The sequence below is a fragment of the Heteronotia binoei genome, chromosome 6 (assembly GCF_032191835.1).
Source record: "Heteronotia binoei isolate CCM8104 ecotype False Entrance Well chromosome 6, APGP_CSIRO_Hbin_v1, whole genome shotgun sequence".
Classification (NCBI taxonomy): Eukaryota; Metazoa; Chordata; class Lepidosauria; order Squamata; family Gekkonidae; genus Heteronotia; species Heteronotia binoei.
Window position 1 is genome coordinate 73,973,952 of NC_083228.1, and position 24,346 is coordinate 73,998,297.

General features: G+C 43.0%; 1 protein-coding gene across 3 annotated transcripts in view; it reads right to left on the bottom strand.

The window, feature by feature from the left end:
* NEURL1 (neuralized E3 ubiquitin protein ligase 1) overlaps positions 1–24,346 on the bottom strand; it is a 232,303-nt gene that overhangs the window by 95,891 nt on the left and 112,066 nt on the right. The window contains exon 1 of one of the 3 annotated variants that reach the window (XM_060241728.1): positions 20,806–21,052. The exons of 1 other annotated variant lie outside the window; for it this stretch is intronic. In XM_060241728.1, the coding sequence (XP_060097711.1) occupies positions 20,806–20,839 (34 nt within the window). In that variant the 5' untranslated portion in view covers positions 20,840–21,052. Of the gene's footprint in view, positions 1–20,707; positions 21,053–24,346 lie in introns of those variants that run through there. One more of the 3 variants, XM_060241727.1, reaches the window with a different exon arrangement.

Below are 24,346 nucleotides of genomic sequence, written 5' to 3' on the forward strand. Positions count from 1 at the left end.
TACTGAACTTCCTTCCCAGGCACCACCTCCCTTCCCAGGCACCACCTCCAAATCTTCAGGAATTTCCCAAGCTGGAGTTGGCTATACTATGGGAAATATAGTTGAAAAGGTGAGCTAAGAGGGCCAGGTCTCTTCAGAATGCTTACAAATGGTTAAAAATATCATAATAGGAGCAGGTCTAGAATGCAGAATACAAATTAGCAAAGATACAAATAAATCCAAGAAAATCCAATAATCCATCATTTAAATAGAGAGTCAAGGAAGTTATAAAAGGCAAGAAGTCTTTCCATAAATAATGGAAGTTTTGTTCAAATGGGAACAACAATTTCTGGCAAACCCCAACCATTTAGTCATATATACTCTGCATCCACATCTGATAAAAAAGACGGTGACTTTGATATAGCTAACCTGTTGAAAGAATTTTCTAAACAACTTGCAGCGATAATTGGAAGCTAATGTTGCACACCTGTTCTTCTATTATGCAAAATCTCTAACTGTCCTGCTTACCTTTTTGTATAGCCTGGCACCTGACTGTAAACAATGGGTATTTAATCCTTGTATAGAGCAAACACTGTGATGTGGAAAATATATGACTTTCAAACCATAAGGATTCTAACCAGTTAAAAGTGTTAAAATGTAAGTCTCTGCACCTTCCTTGATCATGATAGATGTTGACAGGATCCTGGGATCTCTGAAGACTACTGCTTGTGCCCTAGATCCTTGCCCACCCCGGCTGCTAAAATCAGGTATGGAGCAAATTAACAAGTCCCTGGTTTATGAGAGATACCAAGGGGCTTGTTGATTTGGTCCTTATAAGACTAATCACTAGTTCAAGACTCCTTATCTTGACCACTCAAAGAGATGGTGCCTACCAGATTTATCTGAGCCTTTGATACAGTGGATAAGGGATAACATAACACCATTTTGTTGAGGCATTTGGAGGCAGAAGTAGGTATGAAGGGGTGTGTGTTGGGCTGGTTCAAATAATTTCTCCTGGACTGGACTCAAAGGGTTGCCATTGAGAGCAGTTTTCATCAGCATTGGTCCTATCCTGTAGGATTCCAGAAGGTGCAATCCTATCCCCCACCTTATTCAGCTTCTACATAAAATCATTAGGACAAATCATTCATGGTCTAGGGCTGGCTGTCATCAATATGGGAAGAAGTATTTGTGAGTTTCCTGCATTGGGCAGGGGGTTGGACTAGATGACTCTGGAGATCCCTTCCAACTCTGATTCTATGAATATGCTGACAACACCCAGCTCTATATCTCCTGATCCAAATGTCCTGGTGATGCAATAAATGTCCTGCCTTCTGCGCTTAAATAATTAATAGTGAACAAACTGAAACTAAACCCTACAAGACAGAGGTAATACTGGTTGGAAAGACAGAGATTTTGAAGGACACTGTGCTTCCCACCTTTGATGGGATTTAGTAAACCCTCCCTGAGTTGCTTAAGAGCCAAGGGGTCATATTGGATCCAACAGCAAGGTAATACAGCTGCAAAAAATGCTTTCTTCCAACCCAGTTTAGCCCAGAAATGGCCCTTACCTTGACCTCTAGGTGATCTGGCCACCTAGATCCATGTCATGGTAACACTGAGACTACTGTATGCCCTCTAAATAGGTATGTCCCCTTTAAGTTAATGCAGAGACTCCAGCTGGTATAAAATGCTGCAGCTCAACTATTGTCAGGAGATGGGCAGAGCATGCATTCTACTGTCACTCCATTGACTACCCATCAGCTGTTGTTGTTGTTCAGTTGCACAGTCGAGTCCAACTCTTTGCAACCCCATGGACAAAGTCATGTCAGGTCCTCCTGTCATCCACCATCCTCCAAAGTCTGCTCAAATTCATGTTTGTTACATCAGTAACGCTGTCCAGCCATCTCATCTTTTGCCGTCCCCTTCTTCTTGTACCTTTTGTCTTTCCCAGCATCAGGATCTTCTACAGTGAATGCTCCCCTCTCACTTGGTGGCCAAAGTATTTGAGCTTCAGCTTCCGTATTTGACCTTCCAGTGAACAGTCTGGGTTGATTTCCCTTAGGACTAGGGTTGCCAAGTCCAATTCAAGAAATATCTGGGGACTTTGGGGGTGGAACCAGGAGACTTTGGGGGTGGAGCCAGGAGACATTAGGGGTGGAGCCAAGATCAAGGCTGTGACAAGCATCATTGAACTCCAAAGGGAGTTCTAGCCATCACATTTAAAGGGATGGCACACCATTTCAATGCCTACCTGTTAATTGCTGCAGATCAAACAGATATTAAAGGGGCAACCTTGGATCAAATGCAGGGTGCAGCCCCAACTGAAACATGCACAGGATGCAGCTGTGGAGGGGGAGATGCTGGTAGCTGCTGTCTTCTTAGAGGAGGAAATGCCTCAGGTGGTCAGCAGTGCCTCCAGGCTTTTCAGAGGGGAGTCACAGTGGATTCGGCAGTCTGATGAAGGGATCTTGGACTCTGGAAACTTTATACCTTTAAACTCTTGTTGCTCTTTAATCTGACATCCTAGCCTGGCTTTGTGAAGCCATTCCTTTTGCTCGCCAGAAATTTGCTGAGCCTGAACCGTTGCCACTGAGCTTGAACGGTTCAATTGATGATCCCAAGCATTTGCATTTTGACCGGGAGCTGATCGGTCTTCCTACCACCCCTTTTACTTGTCTTTTTAAAAATCCGTCTCATATCCTTCCTCTTGCTCCTTCATTTTTTCTATACTTAGAAGAACCAACCATTTCAATGCTCAGAGCCACATTTTATGGTTCCAAAAATATGTTATCAGCTGACCCACGCACACACACATAGATATAGGAGATTGTAAGCTGCTCTGAGTCTGTGATTCGCTCGCGGCGGTGGCGGCCTGCTCCCCTCCCCTCTGAGGTCAATCAGAGTCTCTGATTGACCTCAGAGGGGAGCGGAGCAGGCCGCCGCGCATTGCCGCCGCGAGCGAGTCCTCCGAGTACTGGCCTGCCCCCTCCCCAGAAGGGGAGGGGGCAGGCCAGTACTCGGAGGACTCGCTCGCGGCGGCAATGCGCGGCGGCGGCAGCACTCGGCCAGTACACAGAGGACTCTCTCGCGGCGGCGGCAATGCGCGGCGGCGGCGGTACTCGGCCAGTACTCGGAGGACTCGCTTGTGGCGGCAATGCGCGGCGGCGGCAGCACTCGGCCAGTACACAGAGGACTCGCTCGCGGCGGCGGCAATGCGCGGCGGCGGTACTCGGCCAGTACTCGGCCAGTACTCGGAGGACTCGCTCGCAGCGGCGGCAATGCGCGGCGGCGGTACTCAGCCAGTACATGGAGGACTCGCTCGCGGCGGCGGCAATGCGCAGCGGCGGTACTCGGCCAGTACTCGGAGGACTCGCGGCGGTGGCAATGTGCGGCGGCGGCCTGCTCCGCTCCCCTCCCCTCTGAGGTCAATCATTGACCTCAGAGGGGAGGGGAGTGGAGCAGGCCGCCACCACTGCGAACTGCCGCCTCCCCTTCAACTTGCTGCTGCTCAGCAGCCTCCGAAGGACCTGGACCCGCGGCCTTTGCGCCGTTCCCCCTTCCTTCCCCCCCGGCTTCTGTTTTTTTGCACAGCGGGGGAAGAGGGTTCAAATTCGGGGGTCCCCCGCCAGGGCGGGAGGGTTGGGAAGCCTACTTAGGACTGACTGATTTGATCTTCTTGAAGTCCAAGGGACTCTCAAGATTCTTCTCCAGCACCACATCCCAAAAGCATCTATTCTTCTGCGCTTGGCCTTCCTTATGGTCCAGCTCTTACAGCCATACATTACTACTGGGAATACCATCACTTCGACTATACAGACTTTTGTTGGCAGGGTGATGTCACTGCTTTTTATTATACTGCCCAGGTTCCCCATAGTTGTCCTCCCAAGGAGCAAACTTTTTTTAATTTCATGGCTACAGTCACCATCTGCAGTGACCTTGGATCCCAGAAATGTGAAGTCTGTCACTACTTCCATGTCTTCCCCTTCTATTTGCCAAAGTGTAATAGGGTCAGATGCCATGATTTTAGTTTTTTTGATGTTGAGTTTCAAGCCTACTTTTGTGCTCTCCTCTTTCACCCTCAACAAGAGGTTCTTTAGGTCCTCCTCACTTTCTGCCATTAGAGTGGAATTATCTGCATATCTGAGGTTGTTGATGTTTTTCCCTGCAAACTTAATTTCGCCTTCTGCTTCATCCAGGCTGGCATTCCGCATTATGTACTCTGTATATAAATTAAATAAGCAGGGTGACAATATATATCCTTGTCGAATTCCTTTTCCTATTCTAAACCAATCAGTTGTTCCATATCCCATTCTGATCGTTGCTTCTTGACCCTTATATAGGTTTCTCAGGAGACATGTGAGGTGGTCTGGTACTCCCATCTTTTTAAGAACGTGCCACAGTTTGTTGTGATCCACACAATCAAAGGTTTTAGCGTAGTCAATGAAACAGAAATAGACGTTTTTTCTGATACTCCCGTGCTTTCTCCATAATCCAGCGAATACTGGCAATTTGATCTCTAGTTCCTCTACCTCTCTGAAACCCAGCTTGAACTTCTGGTAGTTCCCGATCGACATACTGCTGAAGCCTAGCTTGTAAAATCTTTAACATGACCTTGCTGCCATGTGAAATGAGTGCAATGGTGTGATAGTTTGAACATTCTTTGGCATTACCCTTCTTTGGGATTGGAATATAAACTGACCTTCTCCAATCCTGTGGCCACTGTTGTGTTTTCCAAATTTGTTGACATAATGTGTGCATCATTTTAACAGCATCATCTTTTAGGACTTTGAATAGCTCAACTGGGATACTGTCATCTCCGCTCGCTTTGTTGTTAGTAATGCTTTCTAAGGCCCATTTGACTTCACACTCCAGGATGTCTGGCTCAAGGTCAGCGATTTCACTGTCATGGTTGTCAAGGACATTGAGATCCTTCTTGTATAAGTCTTCTGTGTATTCTTGCCACCTCTTCCTGATCTCTTCTGCTAGGTCCCTACCATTTTTGTCCATTATCATGGCCATCTTTGCATGAAACGTTCCCTTGATTTCTCCAATTTTCTTGAAGAGATCTCTTGTCCTTCCCATTCTACTATTTTCCTCTACTGCTTTGCATTGTTCCTTCAGGAAGTCTTCCTTATCTCTCCTTGTTCAATTCAAGGTATTGGCTATCACATACAAATCCTTTCATGGCTTGGTCCCTCATATTTGCAGGACCATCTTTCCCCCTATACTCCACTATGACAGCCTCACTCATCTGAATAGGGCCTCTTGTAGGTACACCTTGCCAATGGGCAAGATCAATAACTGCCCCTAACATGCAATCTCTGTTGAAGCCCCCATATGAGCCACAGAAGAAGGTGCCCCATCCTTCATTATTTCCAGTGGAGGGAAGGCATTTAAAAGGCGTGCTGTCTCATTAAATGTGATGGTCAGAACTCCCTTTGGAGTTCAATTATGCTTGTCACAACCTTGCTTCTGGCTCCACCCCGATGTCTCCTGGCTCCACCCCCAAAGTCCCCAGATATTTCTTGAATTGGATTTGGCAACCCTACTTAATCCACTGCTCTCTCTTGCTATCCCAGTCCCATGTACAGGGTTATGTATCTTCTAAGCAGTTTCCTCTGATACCTTTTCCCTTCCATTATACATATACGTATGTGTGTGTGTGAATGTTTTACTAGGCTTTGTTATTTCACATGCCTGAATAATGGCAACCTATTTTCTATGGACTCGCTCATTGTTACTTCTGCCTTCTAAACTATCTAGTCACATTTAGCATTTTCTTCCAACAGTTTGTCTGTGTTCCTGAAATTTTTCATCCAACTAGTTTCATGAATGTCCAGTTATCAGCATAATAAAGCAGTATCAGGTTTATTATACATATTTGCATGTCAGTCATTACTGACGCACTCACATTTCTCCCTGTCATGTTCGGTCTTTCAAATACAGCTGATGACAAATTCATAGCAGCATCTATATAAAAGTCAAAGTGAGCTAGTCATGACAGTTGACTGATCCATTTGACATGGTCTCTCTTAGAAACTGGTGGGAGAAGCTACCATCTTAATGTCTTTAACCTGCTTACATAAGCCTCATCAGAGTTGAAAAGCCATCCCCTCCAGGATCAACAGTCCCTGTCTGGTTCCATACCATGTGAACACCAGCCTAAGGAAGCATCCAGCTTGCAACTGCACTAAAAATATCTGAGAACTGATGGCGATACAGTGTTACTACTGTTTTGCTGTCTCACAGCACAACATGCCTTGGGCCAAAGCAGGGGTGTTAAGGAAATCAATGATCTGGATCCAATCACATATTTCCAGATGTTTTTTCTTTAACTAAAATGCAGTTGTGAGCAGGGGCAGACTGGCCATTTTACTCACCCAGGAATTTGCCAGTGGGCCTATGGCCTCCCCACACCTTGGTCTGGTCCAGAGTAGAAGAGCTGTGCAGGCCCAAGGAAGGTGGCCGGTGGGGAAGGTGGTGCCTGGCTGGTACAAACCTCACTCAGTCCAGGTAAGGCAGCTCCCAGACCTAGAGAACATGGTACCTGGCCAGTGTAAGTAGCGCCCAGCCACAGCAGGCTGTGCCTTGCTCAAGGAAGGCAGCTTCTGGCCAGAGTGAACTTTACCCAGCACAAGGAAGGCAGTTGCTGTGCAGGGCAAGCCCTGCCTGCTCTAGGGAAGGCTATTCCTGGCTGGGCAGACTGGGCACAAGACCCAGTTAAGTAGCTGGACTGTCTGACTCATTCTCCCCTGCTCCTTCCCTCCTTTCTTTGTGTGTGTGTGTGGGGGGGGGGTGTCCTTTTCCACCCTTTGCTGTGGGAGTTGCTAATTAGCTCAAGCAGAAAGGGGTGGTATTTATCTGAGCCATTTTCCAGATACTTTTCACCATGCAAAAAACATGTTAGCCTCACAAAGTGAGAACACAGATGCAGAGTTTACTGCAATTTTGAAGAATCCTCTAGATGAGGAAAGCAAGCAAGGAAAGTTGAGCACTCATTCCTGCATTGTGAAAATCCCAGCCCCAACTGGCCCAAAAGGTGATGTCATTTGCAAGTAATGTCATCATGGCACCAACATCGCATGGCAACACTCTAGTTTTGGGGCAAAACTCTATGATAAAATCAACTATAGTTTTGCCCAAAACCTAGAGTATCACCTCTCCAACATGGCACACACAGCAGAAGACTCCAGAACAGAACCAGGATTCCCCACTAGCTGTGAGGTAAGACCTGGCAACCCTATCTCCTGCTTGAATTACAAGTATTACGGGCAAGTCACAGGTCTAGTTTGAAATCAGCACTGCAGTAGCTGTAATGTTTATCTTCTCTTTCTCTTGATTAATAAACCTGTGCTGGAAAACTGATACAGTATAGAACAGGGTTGGTCACTAAGCACAAAATGTGAAACCCAACTGCATAAAGTAGTAAAACCAGGAAACTTGATAGCCCAGCCATTGGGAGATTATTTATTACATGAACAAAGCTAGTTTAAAAAAACCCTGAATAGTTTTGCAGTACAGAATGATTAAGTTTTGCTGCATTATTGCTGAAATTAAACTCAAGAAACCACAATATGTAGGTAGACTGCCAAGAGATAATATTGCTTAGAGCTCCATCCAAAAGCATGCATAATATACCTAACCAGTATGAGCCACTTTCCAAGCAGTTTGGTACAGGCATTGTTTAATGTTTTTCACAAAAGATTAGCCTGTACCGGAACACGTTTGCTGCAGAATTAGCTGAAGTTAGGTGTGGCTCAATACTGGGACTTGTTTTCTGAAAACAAAGCGCAACTACAACCAAAAGCAAAGCAACTCATATAGCAGTTTTTACTGCAAACAGCATGGCTCCACCTGCCCCAGGGATGGCAACTGACCCCTATTATGGGCTTCAAATTGGTTGCTGGCTCTTCCTATTTACCGGCCCCTCCCAGACAGTTGGCTTCGCCAGCAATAGGCTGGGGGGACGCAGTTGCCTACCTGGATGGAGGGAGGCTGATCGTCATCCCTGCCATCCAGGAACCGGCTGCTGGGCGGGGAGTCGGGGCTATAAAAGCCCCGGCCCCGCCCAGTGTTGCGCAAGCTGTTTCTACCTCTCGGTCCGCCCGCCCACCCCTTGGCAGTACAGTTTATTTACCGGTCGCCTTATTAGGGGCCAGGTAGGAATTTTTTCATTTTCACTGAATTGGCCTGTGTGAATTTGTTTTTTCCCTACCTTGTACTGCCTTATGGCCTTAGGAAGATGGGGAGGAGTTGTTAGTTGGTTGCTTGACAGGATGAGGTATTGACCACAGTGTTTTTGGGGAGCACCTATGGATCAGCACCTGTTGGTGCAGGTGGTCTGTATGAACAGCAGATGGGCTTTATGGCTCAATGCTGGGAGTGCAGATCACGATAAAGCCTCACCAGGAGGATCTTTCCAGTGGGATCGATGCTGGCCTAGGTGGAGGTGGAGTTTGGGCCTGGCTGCTCAGCACCACCCAGAATATATATTGGGCTCGTGCTGGGGGCAGGGTGGCTCACCCCTTTCAGGACAAGGTGGGGTCATGGGGCTGACCCCAGGGCTTGTCTTGTTAGGCCTTACCCCTTGCCAGCTTTTAGTTAGTTCAAGTTGTTTAAATAAAGCGGCCCTGTTTATCCAACATACTGTGTCAGCCTCTTCCTTCCGACTGGGTGGGCAACCAGTACCAGCATTTCCTCTGACAGAAAAAAGCATGGTTCTGCTTGATGCTTTCTCTCCAGTTGCACCCTTAATTTAAATGAACTCTAGAAACTTATTCTATCACTAAAACACTATAGCTCAGCAAGTATTACAAGCAATTGATATCACTTTGGATTTTTTTTGAGGTGGGGGGGAGAAACCCTCTGAGGCTGAGCACAGATGGGCAGCTTGGTGCGGCAGCCTCCTGGCTCAGAAGAAAAGCCAGCACAGTCTGAGCTGCCCCGAGATAGTCAGCGCACACCCTGCTGCCAGAAGAGGGACAGGCTGTGCACGCTCTGGAGGAGCAGTCAGAACACTCCCTGGCATTCCCCAGCGGTTCAGACAGCTGGGAAAGGTGACGGGGAGGCACTTTGGAGATTTGCTACTACTTAGTAAGTGGTAGCTTTTTAAGGCAGCAGAGAGGTGCCAGAGGATGACATAAAGGTGGAAGCCAGGTGAGACCCAGACCTGCACATTTGAACACACAATTTAAATCCAGCTGTGGGGAGTTCATGTGTCAGCCCAAACAGGGCATCTGTATTCAGCCTGAGTGTCCTTTTATGCATATATGCAGATATATAATGAATTTCAGCATGAAATGAAAATAAACTGGACTCAATCATTTTGTTTAAATCCAATTTTTAGTTATTAGGCAAGCCCTAATATTCATTTCTTTCAAATGTGTTAACAATATATCTTGCAATATTTTTGTTTATTCAACTGTGTTTTAGTCCAAATCTGGGCATACCACTCAGTACTCCTTTGGCCCATTAGCTGGCTTTCATTTAAAAAAACCAACAACTTCAGGCTTTCCAGATCCAGAGATATTGTATTTTTAAAATAAAATATAGTTTGAAGACCTGCTGATCAAAAAAAATAGGATTCATATAATAACTAAATGATATAGCATACACCAACACCTTTAACAATGTAGCTATATGATGGCAACTTATGCAACAGGAAGAGGGAGAGCCAGAATTATGAGCTATCAAGTGTCAAGACTATGACTGTGGGTGACAGCCCAGAGATTCAGGGACAGGAAACATAAACTTAGGACCAGGAAGTGTACTAATAGTTAGAAACAAACCAGCACAGTGACTCCTCTCTGCAAATGCTCACCCTTTCCTTCTTTCTCTCTCTCCTTGCCTGGCCAACCCCCCAACCAATGTTCCCTCTAAGCTGCAGAGTCGTGTGAGCAAAAATTGTACTTTGTGAGTTACTGGTATTAAAGTTGTGAGCTACTGGCATTAAAATTGTGTGCTACTGCATAAATTATTGTGCTCTGGTGCCATTTTTCCTGAGCTAAGACAAAAATGCGTGAGCTGGAGGCTAAAAATCTGTGAGCTAGCTCAAGCTAACTCAGCTTGGAGGGAACACTGCCCCCAATTGCAACCAGTCCAACATTTTCCACCCATGTTTTATGTTGCAGAGTTCCCACCCCCACCCCTTAACAACAGAGTATCAGCTCTCTTGGTGAGGAGAGGCACTACAAGCATCTGCACAGAGCACTGGGATCAGGGTAAGCAATGGAACAGAAAACAAAATCAGCTTCCTATAATCCAGCAGTTCCCAACCTTGTTGGTATGGTGCGGGTTGTCAATCCCCAGGTGGGGGCAGGGGATCCTCCAGTTTGGAGGCCTTTCCCTTGCTTCAGGGTCATCAGAAAGCAGGGGAGAGGGAAATGTCTGCTGAATACTCCATTATTCCCTATGGAAACTGATTCTCATAGGGTATAATGGAGAATTGATCCACAGGTATCTGAGGCTCTGAAGGGGCTGCTTTTTGAGATGGAGGCAGCAAATTTCAACATAGCATCCAGTGCCTCTCCTCAAAATACCCTCCAAGTTTCAAAAGGATTGGGCCAGGGGGTCCAACTCTATGAGCTCCAAAAGAAAGTGTCTCTATCCTTCATTATTTCCAATGCAGGGAAGGCATTTGAAAGGTGCAGTCCTTATAAATGTGATGGCCAGAACTCCTTTTGGCGTTCAATTATGCTTGTCACAACCTTGCTCCTGGCTCCACCCCCAATGTCTTCTGGCCCTACCTCCAAAGGCTCCTGGCTCCACCCCCAAAATCCCCAGATATTTCTGGAATTGAACTTGGCAACCCTAACCTATGGTGACCCACAAGTTCAAATTTACTCTATATGATGCCACATCCAGGGCTGACCCCAAGGTGGGGGGTTTTGTGCCCTAGGCAAACTGTGATCTTGGCACCCATCTAGTTCAGCATTCCATTTTCTACTGGGGCTGACCAACAAGCATCATACAAAGGGTGCAGACTGTGGTGCTCCCATTATGAAACCCAAGCAAGCAACATTTGCATATGGAGGTTGCATTCTATCCCTCTCCTCCTTTACTCCCTCTAATTTCCACTAAGACTCTCACTCACTTTAGTGACCATCAGGATTTGTTTTACTTGATCACTGTGTATATTCAGTGGAACAAAAACAGAACTAGTTATGACATGGAATATACTATTTCTAGATCTTAGTTTGTCAGATACAAAAAAGAACAATGGAAGGGGCAGAGGTAGCCATTACAGAGGGCTGGCCCCCAACCCACTTGCAGAGGCTTCACAAACCACTTCTGGATCCTGACTCGCAGGTTCGGAAACACTGTTGTAATCTATTGCTTACTGGGGGACATCATGTTTTCTGGCTGAGGTTAGTGATCCAATAGGAATGAAATGCATGCAGAATGATGAATCACTTCATCCACAAAATCTTAATTCACTGTGCATACCATGACCAGCAAGAACATCCCCTCAAGAGATGCACACATAATGCCACAACTTGCCCTACTAAAAATACAGGAGAGTGGGAATTCTTTTCCATTTCAGACACAGAAACATCAATTGTCCAAATGCCACAGCTTTTTACTCAAAAGACTGTTAAGGCTTCACAGTAAGTCCACCCAGAGGGCCAATTCTCATTCTAATGATGGCTTGAAAATATGACATATTAGTTCCCTGTCCAAGCACAGCTAAGTAAGCATATGGAGAATGAATATTTTAACAAGCTTCTGCAAATACAAATGCAGGTTTCTAGTGGTATACAAGGAACTTCATTCTGCTTGTAGCCAGAAGGTCACTGGCCACAAAGAGGAAGCTCATTCAATCAGCAATTTCAGGGAACAAGTGTATCTAAGCAACAACCATGAGCTTGACAGTCATATGAGTCAGCCCTAAGAAACCAGGCTTGAAGGATTGCAACCCCGAGAAACCAGGATTGAGAGACATGTTCAGATTGGCCCCTGATCACTTTTGGCACCTCCAGCCCTATAGATCAGGTCCCCAATTACACCTGATGATTGGATGAAATTTGTAGCCACAGCTTTCAATGACATCATAACCAAAGTGGGGTAACTTCAGCTTTAACAGAATATGGGTCTAATATCAAACTTCAACTGTACAAAATCCACCATGGGAGCCTACTTACTTATCACAAAACTAAGTTACATTTTCCCCTATTCAGAAAAAAAGAGAACTAAAACAGAATGTTGCAGATGACATCAAATCCCAGCAAAGATATTTGTCCCAGTCCCAAATGCCAGGTGTTGGATGACAAATACTGGGGTGGGGGTGCCTATTGACCCTACCTGTTAGTGGGCATCATAAAGGCATCTGGTTAGCCAAAACTGAAAACAGGATGCTGAATTAGATGAAACCCATTGCACCGACTTTGCAGGCTGTTTGCATTCATATGCTGCATTAATAAGTAAGGGTTTGAAATAAATATTTACTACTATATATGCAAAACAGAGCATGACTCTAAATCAAGCTGCATTGCTGAGAGTTGCTTTTTAAATATGGTGTGTAGTCTAAACTCTAATATTTCATAGTTTTTGATTGCAAAACTTACATTTTTGTGGATTGTATATAGTTTATAGGGTGCAAATTATCTCTGAATATTTACACAAGCAAGAGAACTGAATAGAAAACATTTGGTCCCAAAAAGGATCATTACCTAATGGTAGGTTATGTATTTTAATTTTATGGATCATGTGAGTTCTATGGCAAATGTTTACCAGATTCTATCCTGTTGAAAGAGCCACCCATAATAAGCACACTTAACAAGTAGAGTGCACAATATAGTAAGATGTACACAACATTTGCAGGGTTTTTTTTTTTTAACTCAAAGAAATGATAGTCTTGTGACTAGAAATACAGAACTGGGAAACAAGACCCTTGGTATCTATTCCTGGCTCTGATGAGGACTGGTTGCACTTCCCTTTATGTTATTTTCAATATCGTTACATTGCACTCCATTTATTCAGTACATTTTAACTATGGACAGCTGTTATACCGTATAATAACTGGTAACCAATTGCCTTAAATGGTATAATAGGAGTTCACTGTGCATCCATCAAAAGGAACGTGCTAGTTTACAGAATGGAAAACAAGTCACATCCATTCCTCTCCTCCAACCATTAGTGCTTCTGCCTGATCTAAAGATAAGGTCAATGATCCTATTTTCTGTCTCCCACCAACAGGAGATTTTCTTTAAAGAATTCTTGTTCCATTCACACATACAGCTAATAGCATGGGAGCAGCTTCCCCTTTTATGTCCTGTAGGTTTCTCTGGAGAACACTGACATGCACAGTAGGGCCAATTGTCTAGTTTCTTCTCACTCAACAAATGACTTCCTTTCCAGTAGGGTGACGAGCTGTGGGAAAGATGATACAACTGGCTCCCATCCAGAAGCATCTTGCATTCAACCCTTATTGGAGACGTTTAGGAAAATGTATAGGAATGTGGGAAGTATTATCCATGCATTATTGGATATTGTACTATCACTGCACTATCGTTCAGAACTGGATTGTCCCATGTGAACAAGCCACAATGAAACTATGAACAATTGTTATAGGGTATTGCTAGCACAATATACAACAATATGACTGGAGATACAGCCTTGTTACTCTGAATGTAACCTTTCACCACTGTAGCTACTGCTTCTTAATGTTGAGCATTTCCATATGGCAGTGATTTCTTGTTTCCCGACCTGGGGAGTCCAGGCTAGCCTGATCTCACAAGATCTCGAAAGCTAAGCAAGATCAGCTGTGGTTAGTATTTGGATGGGAGGCCACCAATGAATACCAAGGTTGCTACATAGAGGCAGGCAATAACAAACCACCTTTGAACACCTCTTGACTTAAAAACTCTATGGGGTTGTCATAAGTCAGCTGTGACTTCACAGCAAAAAAACAGATTTCCTGTAGTTTCCTCATTGTTGCTGCAGCTGCCAGTGCAATGCATCAGCAATGGGGCCTCCACATGGTGGATTTATCAGCATTTTCACTGCCCTAGTCACCATAGCAGACATTTCCTCCCCCAATGAAAGCCCCACCTCAGTAATGTGAGGTAGGTGGCTGCCACAGGAGCAGGGAAAATTGCAGCAATGTGGACAAGACCAGGAAAATCCAAATTTTCCCACTAGGCTTGCCAGCACACAGGTCCAGGTGGGGGGGGGGTCCCCCAATTTTGCAGGGTCCTCCCCACCACCTTCTTCCTGAGGTCGGTAAAATGAGTACCCAGCTTGCTGTGGGGAAAGTGTAGATGACTGGGGAAGGCAACGGCAAACCACCCCGTAAAAAGTCTGCTGTGAAAACGTTGTGAAAGCAACGTCAACCCAGGGTCGGAAATGACTGGTGCTTGTGCAGGGGACCTTTCCTTTTCCCCACCAGCAACCAGCTGGTCAGCAGGGGAAGCCCTGCCCCAACAGCTGCAATGTGCCTTTAAACCTTGGAAAACTTAAAATAACCTTGCAAACTGCTTGTGTTTTGGATTGTGTGTGTGTGCCTTTAAATCTCAGCAGGAGGAAGCTGTATGGGTAGGGCAAGCAAGCAGAGCCAGGTGGCTCTTCCTAGTGAGTGTGTAAAGTCTGTGAGAAAGGAAGACAGCACAGTCCCTCTGTTTGTTTTGCATTCATTTCAGAAGTTGTTTGTATAGTAAAATGGATAGTAAAGAGTAAACTAGAACCTGATTATAGGATGGAGGAAAACTCCACCCCTAGACTGATCTCGTCCTTACTTTCATTTTCCTCTGTTAGACTGAAGAAGTTGGTTTAAATACAGCAGATTGCTACATTCAGCAACTCCTGTGAGTAAAGTGATTTATACTATTGCCCCAGTGAGATCACAAAAGTGTGTGCTTACAAACTGTTTATTTTGGCTGATTTGTGTGTGTGTGTCTTAATAAAGTCATGCTTGGAAATGCTACCTGACAAGGGACATGTGGATGTATGACAAATTTCATTTTCATTATAGGAAGCACAGCTGCTGGGGAATCCTTTGAAGGAAAAAAGAGGATAAGGAAGTGAAGACTGTATTCAGGGGAACTGCACTGCTGTATTTTTATTTATTTATTTATTTATTTATTTATTTATTTGGGAATGGGAGTCTCCAGGCTCCACTCACAAACTCCCCAAGTATTTCCTCAGTTGGACCTGGGCAACCCTATTTCCCACTCATGTGGCAGCCTTCCCAACTTTGCTGTGATTTTTCCCAAAACACTGGAGCAAAGCAAAACTGGGGCGGACTGCAAGAAATAGGGGGAAACAGTGGGAGGACCAAGAAAGTACCATGATTTAAGGTTATGGTATTAGGTTTAAGAGTTAGAGTCAGATTTAAGATTATGGTGTTAACCTTTAAGGCCCTATGCAACCAGGGACCAGCAAACCTGTCTCTCCTTGTATGTGCCCCAAAGAGCCTTGCATTCTTTTGACCAGCATTGTTTGTAGTTCCCAGCCCAAAAGATGTCTGCCTTGCCTCAACAAGGGCCACGGCCTTCTCAGCCCTGCCCTGCTAGAACATACTCCCAGCTGAGACAAGGGCCCTGTGGGATTGTTGCAATTCTGCAGTGTCTCTAAAACGGAGCTGTTCCACCAGGTCTTTGGCTGAGGCAGTGGATGTCAAATAACATTGGCCTCCCCTGCTTCAAGCACTCCATCATGCTATTTAAATCAATTGGTGCCAGGAGCTACTTATTCCATGTGATCTGCTGCCATTTCTTGACATGAATATAGCATACATTGGAATTGGAATCAATGATGGAGCTGCTAATAGGCATTTAAATTAGCTATTCAAATTTAATTTTAATTTAGTTGGAGCTGCCCTGAGCCTCTTGTGGGGTAAAGAGAGGTTTAAATCTCAAAAAATAAAAATGATACTTTGGGGAAACAGGAAAAAAACTGCTTCCCAGAAGCATATGTGATAGGGCAAACAACCAGTGTGTAAATGACAGTAGCAGACCTCCAGACTGGCTCTAGTGAGTCTTTTGGTATTTAGCACTTAAAATCTTGGAACTGGAGTAAAGCGGCACAAGTTTAGGCAATAGCTGGTGAAAACTAGGTGTTTACAGAATAAATAGAATAAATAGAAGTATGCAATACTGCCTCAGTTACTAGAGAACAGTGCAATGATAATGCAGACTCCTCATTATCCAAACTTGAACTCAAATCTCTATGTCTTCAATTAAAATGTAAATTTAAATTATTACTGTTCCTATTTACCTAATCACTCATTAAAATTTTGTCTGCTCTGTATTCTCAGGGAGAGTGTTCAAGGCTTTGTTTTACACCTCTCAGAGACCGTGGAATGAAAAATGCTGTAGCATCATCCAGTTGTTATGGTGGCCAAGGATGTGGGTATTCTAGAAGTTTTTTCCCTATTCTTTAGGTGTTGTGCAACAGCAACCACTGTCTTTGATAACCAGACATGTCTAATAATAAGACATTTATATAGAGTGTCCAAAAAAACTTCCAACAATGCTGATTCTGTGAACTTAGGCAGATCATGAGAGGGAGAGCAGGAACAGATGCATCAGTGCTTAGTTCTTGTGGCCCTTTCTTACACACCCAAGGAAATACTGTTCATCACTTTGGGGTCAGGAAGAAATTTTCTCCAAACCAGTTTGGCCAGGGAACCTGGAGGTTGGGGGAGGGGGTTGCCATCTTCTGGACATGGAGCACAGGTAACTGGGTGTGAGGGGGGGGGAGGTAATTGTGAGTTTCCTGCATTGTGCAGGGGTTTGAACTAGATGACCCTTGAGGACGCTTCCAACTCTGATTCTGTAACTTCATGCACAATCCCAGTAATCCTTCCAAACGAATAGTGACATACCTAAGGATACCTAGTGAATTCAGGATTATGGGGAATCTGGACCAAGAATTTTCAGGCTCATGCATCATACTTGTAGCCACCACAACTCATTCATGATATATGGCTCTTTTGTCTGAAGTCTTGCAAGGAAGGCCTGGCTGACAGGTTGATGACCTTTGCCATTGCAACCCAGTTCTGCTTCAGAAAACATATTCTTTTCCCATGCCGTAGCAAAACACCACAGTCTACATCATATTTTATTAGACTCTGATTAGTTTCAACAGCCCCTTCCTGCTGCACACATTCTAGGCTTCAGAACAATCAAACCAAACTCCATCAAGTATTATGATGCTGCTCTCTCAGATGTTGCAGTTAAGTTTTCATAACATGAAGTCAGCACATCTTCCCTTCTCCTATTCTGAACTTATTTGGTCACATGTGAAACAATGAGCTAATTTAAACAAGAGTGTTGATTTCAGCATACACTAGCCACAAGGAGGGGGGAACCCTCTTTTAAATTGCTATTTAAATCAATAAAAAAAATTGTTGTGGCTTTCAGTCATTACCGACATTGCCTTTTCTTTTTGACAGGTTTTTTTTTAATTAAAAGAAGGATTTTTTAAAAAATCAGAAGAGACTGAAAGGCCAACCAAGACAGCCCAGACCCCAGCCTTGGGTTCAATTAGTCCGTCTACATGAACCGGTTAACTGTGTAGATCAAGCAGAAAACAGACTGCTTTGCAGAAAGATGCCTGCAGAGAACATAATGCCATATGAATCAAATACGCATGAAGAACCAGCTAACCCCACCACCACAGTTACTTCATAAATCTGGGGGTGGGGGTGCTTTTCCTGCATTAAAACATGATAGCCAGATACAGTGTGAATAACACCTAGCAACCAAGGGTGGTTTGTTTCCCCCCTGAAAAATATGTTGGAACCAGTGTTCCCTCTAAGATGAGTTAGTGTGAGCTAGCTCACAGTTTTTTAGCCTCCAGTTCACACATTTTTGTCTTAGCTCAGGAAGAATGGCCCCAGATCAAACTAATTTATGCAGTCACAACTATAATGCCAGTAGCTCATAAAGCAGAATTTTTGCTTACAAGACTCCACAGCTTAGAGGGAATATTGATTTCATGCCACCCAATTTCCAATTATCATGCATTTGATCAAGTAGTTTATAGTATACTGAGTAGTTTCTATCCACACAATGAATTTGTTAAAAATGAAGGACCATCTGAAGGTTTTTAAGCCTAAAGACTATCTGCTCATCTATGTAGTTATCTGGGGGTTAAAATCTCCTTTGGAAACCCTATTATACCTTCCTCCTGATTCTGAGGTGAGGAAGAAGTGGGGCCTTCTCAGTCATGGCAATCTAACTGTAGAATTCTCTTCCCTCAGTTATTGACCTCATAGCTAGCTAGCCTTTGATGTTTTTGGTGCCAGGTAAAAATGTACATGTTATCACAAGCTGTTTTGGTTTTGGTTTCTCCCAGTAGACTTAAATGCTTGGTTTTTATTTATTTAATTTTACAAGACCAGACAATAATTTGTTTTTATGCTACCTGATAATTTGAGAGTGTTTGCTATGTTTTTCGTACAACTGTTTTAAAGCTCTTTTTTAGTACTAAAACAGTTTAGTACAACTATTTTAAAGCTCTTTTTAAGTGAGTTTTTGCTGGTTTTAATGTTTTGTGTTATGATTTTATGAGTATTTTACTTTTATTGTGTTTTATTTTAGATTTATTGTAAGCTGTGCTGGGAGCCTATATTGTACTGTATTAACACAGCACCATGAAATGGTTTTAAATAATTTAAATATGTAATTATATTTTATATGTTTTATTGGTTTTAATGGTAGTAATGTAATGTTGTGAGCCGCCCTGAGTCCACTTGCAGAGAGGGCGGGATATAAGCTTAATGTAATAAATAAATAATAAACCTGTTTCATGTTGGGGCTGGATAAAAGTAAGTGTCAGGAGACTCCTTTTAGCTTTTGCTGCTATGGACTAACATGGCTACTCTTCTAGATTCTTCTCTAGCTATACAAGTTCCTTTTGTCCTCCAAAGAAGGCAGAAAGGGGAAAGGTAATTTACTGACCACCATTTGGAAAAGAAGCTAAAGTACAACATAACTTTCTTTATTCCCACTGTGATCCTGTGAAACTATATTAGAATTTATAAACTTTTTTGTGATTCCCCATAGAATTTTCTGTAATGGCTAATTTGTAGTTCCTGATTCTTGAATTTGCTGCTGTCTTTAACTAAAACTGCTCTTCTCCCTGTAGTGTGCTCTAAAGTACTATTATATATTTTGACTTTTTTCTAAAATAGAACTTTAGTCTCTTAGTTTTATTCATTCACTAGAAAAGATTCAAAATGGGATAGAGGTTTGTGACCACACTATGACAAAATAGCCATTAACTGCAACTAAAGAATTTTTAACAGAGGAGATTCCCAATTAAAGATGCACACTTACATAGATTTCAAAGTGTTTTCATTCTGTTCTTTTAGTCACAAGAAAGACTAGTATTATTAAACAGGTTATCAAGAAAACCCTCCAGTTCTGACTGGATTTCTCTTGCTCTCTTTTGGCAATGCATTAACATTTTTGCAAACAGTATGTATGGCTTACGATGCACTGAAAAAAGACACCGACCTGTCTTGGAAATCTTAGTAGGACCCCAAGTTATTAACATTAAACCAATGGAGAGTATCATTAGTAGAGGATACAATGTTAGGCTGAATGGTAGCCTGAATTTAAGGAAGTACAGATTAAAAACTGAATGGTGGAATATATTTCAAATGTGTGCACTGCTAACTATACTTCACCTCAGAAAACAATATATATTATATATGCACACAAGAAAGACAACCCTTCCTTATAAAACAGCAATTTATATCCCTAGTTATTTTGAAGTTCATAGATGCCCCTGCTAAATGATAGTTTAGAAAGAAAACACTTTCTCAATGCAAAAAAAGTTGAAGTGATACAACAATGAGGAGGAGCAAGAAGTTCCTGTAGTAATAATACTGGACATGGTCCAAACCTGAGCACTGTTCAATCACGAGATAGGTGTGTTTAACAACACTACTCCTGAAATCAGCAGGGCTGAAATGTACTTCATTTGGACTGGATTGGACTTGTTACTGTATTATGCTCTTTTACTTTTAAGTTTACTTGCTATGGCTCTTATTGCTAATGCAATAAATTTTATGTATGTATGTAAATAAGCTGATTCCTTTTACTGCATCTCTGGTTAAGAACATGCAGCGGTTATATGGATTTGCCTATTACTCCTAGATAAAAGTGTTCAATGCTACTCTACTCAGATCCCTGCAATACCGCACCCTCTTGTCTCATGCACTCCACTGTATTATCCTGCAAAGACATGCAGCATACTGGTACTAAATGGATTTACACTGAAGCTGCCTTTTTAAGCCTCTTGCTGTGCTGTAAACCAAATACAGTTTCACAAACACACATAGTAAGACACACACAGAGAGACAGAGATAGAGCAGAAACCACTATCTGAAGGATCTTAAAGCTGAAACCCCAATCCATTTTCTTAAATGAATGCTTCCTCTGATGCTTTTTAAACTGTCTGGCCTTGCTGTCAAGGCTATATAACATTCTCTTCTCTCTCTTTTTTTTCCTACATGGTATCTGTCAGTGGAGGAAGCAACCTTCTGTAGACAAATATTTGTCCAAAGCAATAAAACAAAAGCGACATATGGAATGAGATCAGATAAAAGACACACTCGTTCTCTCTCTCTCTCTCTTCCCCCCTCTCTTTCATCCACAGATTCTGCTTTAAATAAGACTGTCTTTTACAAGAAGGGTTCTTTAAAAAAAAAAAAAAGACATAGCAGAGTGAGAAGCAGAGAGGAGAGGCTGCAGCTCTTCCCCGGGACCTCACTTACCTTTCTGAGCCATATTGTTTCCTGCTGCAGAAAGCGCAAGAAATCTACCCAACATTAAGAATTGGCTGTCTAAACATCAGTGCTGGCCAGCTCCTTACCGTATAGCTTGCTTCTGGTAAACTGTCCCCCCATCGTACTGCGCAAGGTGGCTTGGCTACCTTGCAGTTTCCTCTCACTGGGCAGAGATGCAGAACCCCAGGCGTGCACTCATTGTCAGCATGCAAGACACAGGGCACCCTCCAACACAGAGAGATGTTAATGACTCTCAATAAATATACAGTCTTGCACATACGACAGAAGCCTGTGATCAGCCTCCACCCACTTTCCGACCCTCTCCGGCTCAGCAGTAAGCAGAGGCATATGTCATGATTATTTACATAAGGAGGAGGTTTGCGACTCTGGGAGAACTAGCAAAGCTTACAGCAGTTTACACAGACACAGGCAGCATCCCAGACCAAAGCAGCTCGAGGCAAATCCCTACGTCCCTTCCATCAACCTCTATGCTGTTTCCCCTAGCCCAGAATCTCACCTCAGATAAATCACTGGGCGAAATGCAGGGGGTAACTGCCTTCTGGAAGTAATGGCTGCTTGCCTAGCTATACACCCTTGCTTCTAAGCAAGCACAAACTGAATTGCAACTACAAATCAGATTTATTTATAAATCAGATGACTGGTTGCCAGTGAGACTTTCTTCATCTTTATGCAATTGAAAGATTTAAAAAGAAGCTTGAAAAAAAAAACCTTTCAGAATGTAACTTTTAAACATACATCCATGAGGAGAGGGAGAGAACCATTTAGCTACATTATAGATTCCACAGCCAGTTAATAATTACTCATTTAAGAACAAGGGATAAGTGACTGAAATGCAGAACTGTTCCGCCCAGACTGTAATAGTGAAAACATACACACACACCAGTCCTGACCCTGTAAACTAGCTTTTATATCAGGTTTGCAGGCTCAGTCAGATACAAAGCAGTCCACTCTTCAGCCCATTACCTCCACTGATGGGCTGCAGTTAATGTTATTCAAAGCATAGCCTTGGGCAGGCAGGTTGGCAAAGTAGAGGGAAAGGAAACTGGGCACAAAGGCATGAATCTGCTCCCTCTGTGATGGTTTAAGACTGTTCTCTTTCTCCACGCATCAATCAAATGAGAACTGGACTAGCATTCCCCAGACATACACCCAAGCCTTACCACAATAGAAAATCAGGGATACCTCCAAAATTCTCATCCAAATGTCTTCCTTGAGTTCGAAGTTACAAATTATCCATTCTTATTTCCAAAGTGAAACCATTCTCTGCGGGTTCCATTTTTCAAACTTCCACATTCTACATGAAAATATGCATACATATTTTGCATATGCATACATATTTTGCTAACCCTTTCAGCTCCTTCATTCCTGCCCCCATATTACTGGTGAGCATGGGTGCATAGTAAAAACACAGCATAAAGTGATCTGCTGAATTGAAATACTTTTTTGTGTGGTGTTTTTGTGTGGACCAAGGTATACTGGCACAACATTACACAACACACATTAAATATCTTGATACCAATCATTTACACAATCACAGCAAGATTGCTTTTCACAATGTTTTGTCAGTTTGCATATATAGGCCCTTCCTGCACTCACAATTTACTGCAGAGTATCTGAGCAATCAAGTCCTTAAACTTGACTTTGGTTTTCTGTGCCTTCCATCTGCACCAGTCTTACACCATCCAGTGTCTTTATGCTGCAGCTACAATTTAAGAACCGCACTTTTAAAAATGAGGTGGAACATGACTTGTGACATGGGTGGGTGTGGATGTGTGACTGGCTGGGTTTTGCTGAGGTAGTTTAAAAAAAAACAAGCATCTGCTTTTGTATCCAACATTAAGCAGTTTTATTCCATTTACTGTAAAAAAAAAAACTATTTTTGTGTGTCACCAGGAGACCACAACCATGGACAGACCTACATCAGAGAGGTTGTAGCTGCAACCCAAAAATGCATGTTTCCTTAACTGGGGTGGGAACATCACCAGTGCCTATACATCCCCCCCCTTTGGCACTTTGGACCCATGGATCCTTGACTTCCTCACCTCTGGGGAATCCCCCCCGTTTTATCATCATCAGCTGTCCTTGATGAGTTTCCCCTAGTTTTGGTTTCCTGACTTTCCACCTCTCTCCAGCACTAGACCTCCTCTCCTTTGGCACTTTAAGCCCAAAGATCCTCGACTTCCTCACATCTGGGGATACTCCCCCCCTTTGGCTTAACATCATCAGCTGTCTTTGCTGAGTCCGTCCCTGATGCTAGATCTCCCCCCCTCACACACACACACACACTTTGAAGAAGAAAAATAGATTGGATTGAAAAGTCTGCTGCAAAACCACTTTCAGGAAAGCCAGGGATATGGAGGAAGGAAAGTGAACTAAGTGAACTAAGAACTGAATGGGAAAAAGCAATACAGAAAGACAAAGAAATCCCAATAGACATGCAAGGTGAAAGTGTGAGGAAATGCAAAATGAAATTTAAAAGGCAATGGAGATGAACGGAGTAAGTGAGGAAAATGATCAGTGCAGAAAGGGCCATGTAGTAGTAACATACATCTTTCTCCCCAACACACAGCCTTGGATAATAACATTGAAGGTGTCCAATCAAAATTCCTACGGAAAATTCTGGGATTCCCAAAGTGCATACCATATGCAGTTTTGTGTTTAGAAACAGGGACGAATCTTGTGGAAACACAAGCATGGCTAATGTCACTTAAATACTGGCTTTGGCTACATTTCCACTCTGACTCAGAGAGCCTTTTATATCAACTGCTCTCAGAATCTAATTTGTCAAATTGGCTAGTATTTATTGAGAGGAAAATAAAATCTATGGGCATTGATTTAGATTCACTTCTTATGCTATCCTTAAAAGAAGCTTTTTTGAAACTTAAGCTCAGAATTCTAGATATTGAAATGCAAATGTTATATAGCCTGGCCAACAAGTCCTGCTCCCCGCTGAATTTCGAACTTCCTCTCTTAGTAGGGAAATTAGCGTCGTATTTCTCCTCTCTGCAAGCTCCACAGCAACGGTGTGCGTTCTCGTTAATGAGATGTAATGCATTACCATCTGCTATCCTATTTGGTAGATTTAACAGGATTGAGTACTCTAATAGACACTGTCTTTGTAATTCCAAGTGTATTGAAACTATTTCCCATGTACTACTGAACTGTCCTCTTTATGAAGATATTCGTTGTATATACTTGAAAGATATCTTAGCAGATATGTTGGGCTGTGCTGATTCAGGCAAAGTCCACAAACTTTTAAATGACACTTGCGCTGAGGTAACTTTAATGGCGGCTAGATTTCTTCAACAGGCCATGGAAATACGACAGAGAATGGTTCTGGAATGACCACATTTTATCTTTTAATTATTTAATTTGGCTAAACTCGACTCATATATATTTTACTTATTTTATGTATTTTAGCTCCCTATGTACTTTATAATTTAGGATTTTATATTATTTATATTGCTATTTTACTGCTAAATCTGTTTTATGCCAATAAAGGTTTGCTATTTGCTATAAAATTGAGAGAACAGGACAGCATATTAAAAAATAGCAGCTACAATAATTCCTTGTTGTTTTATAGTTGGTGAACTAGATCTATATGTT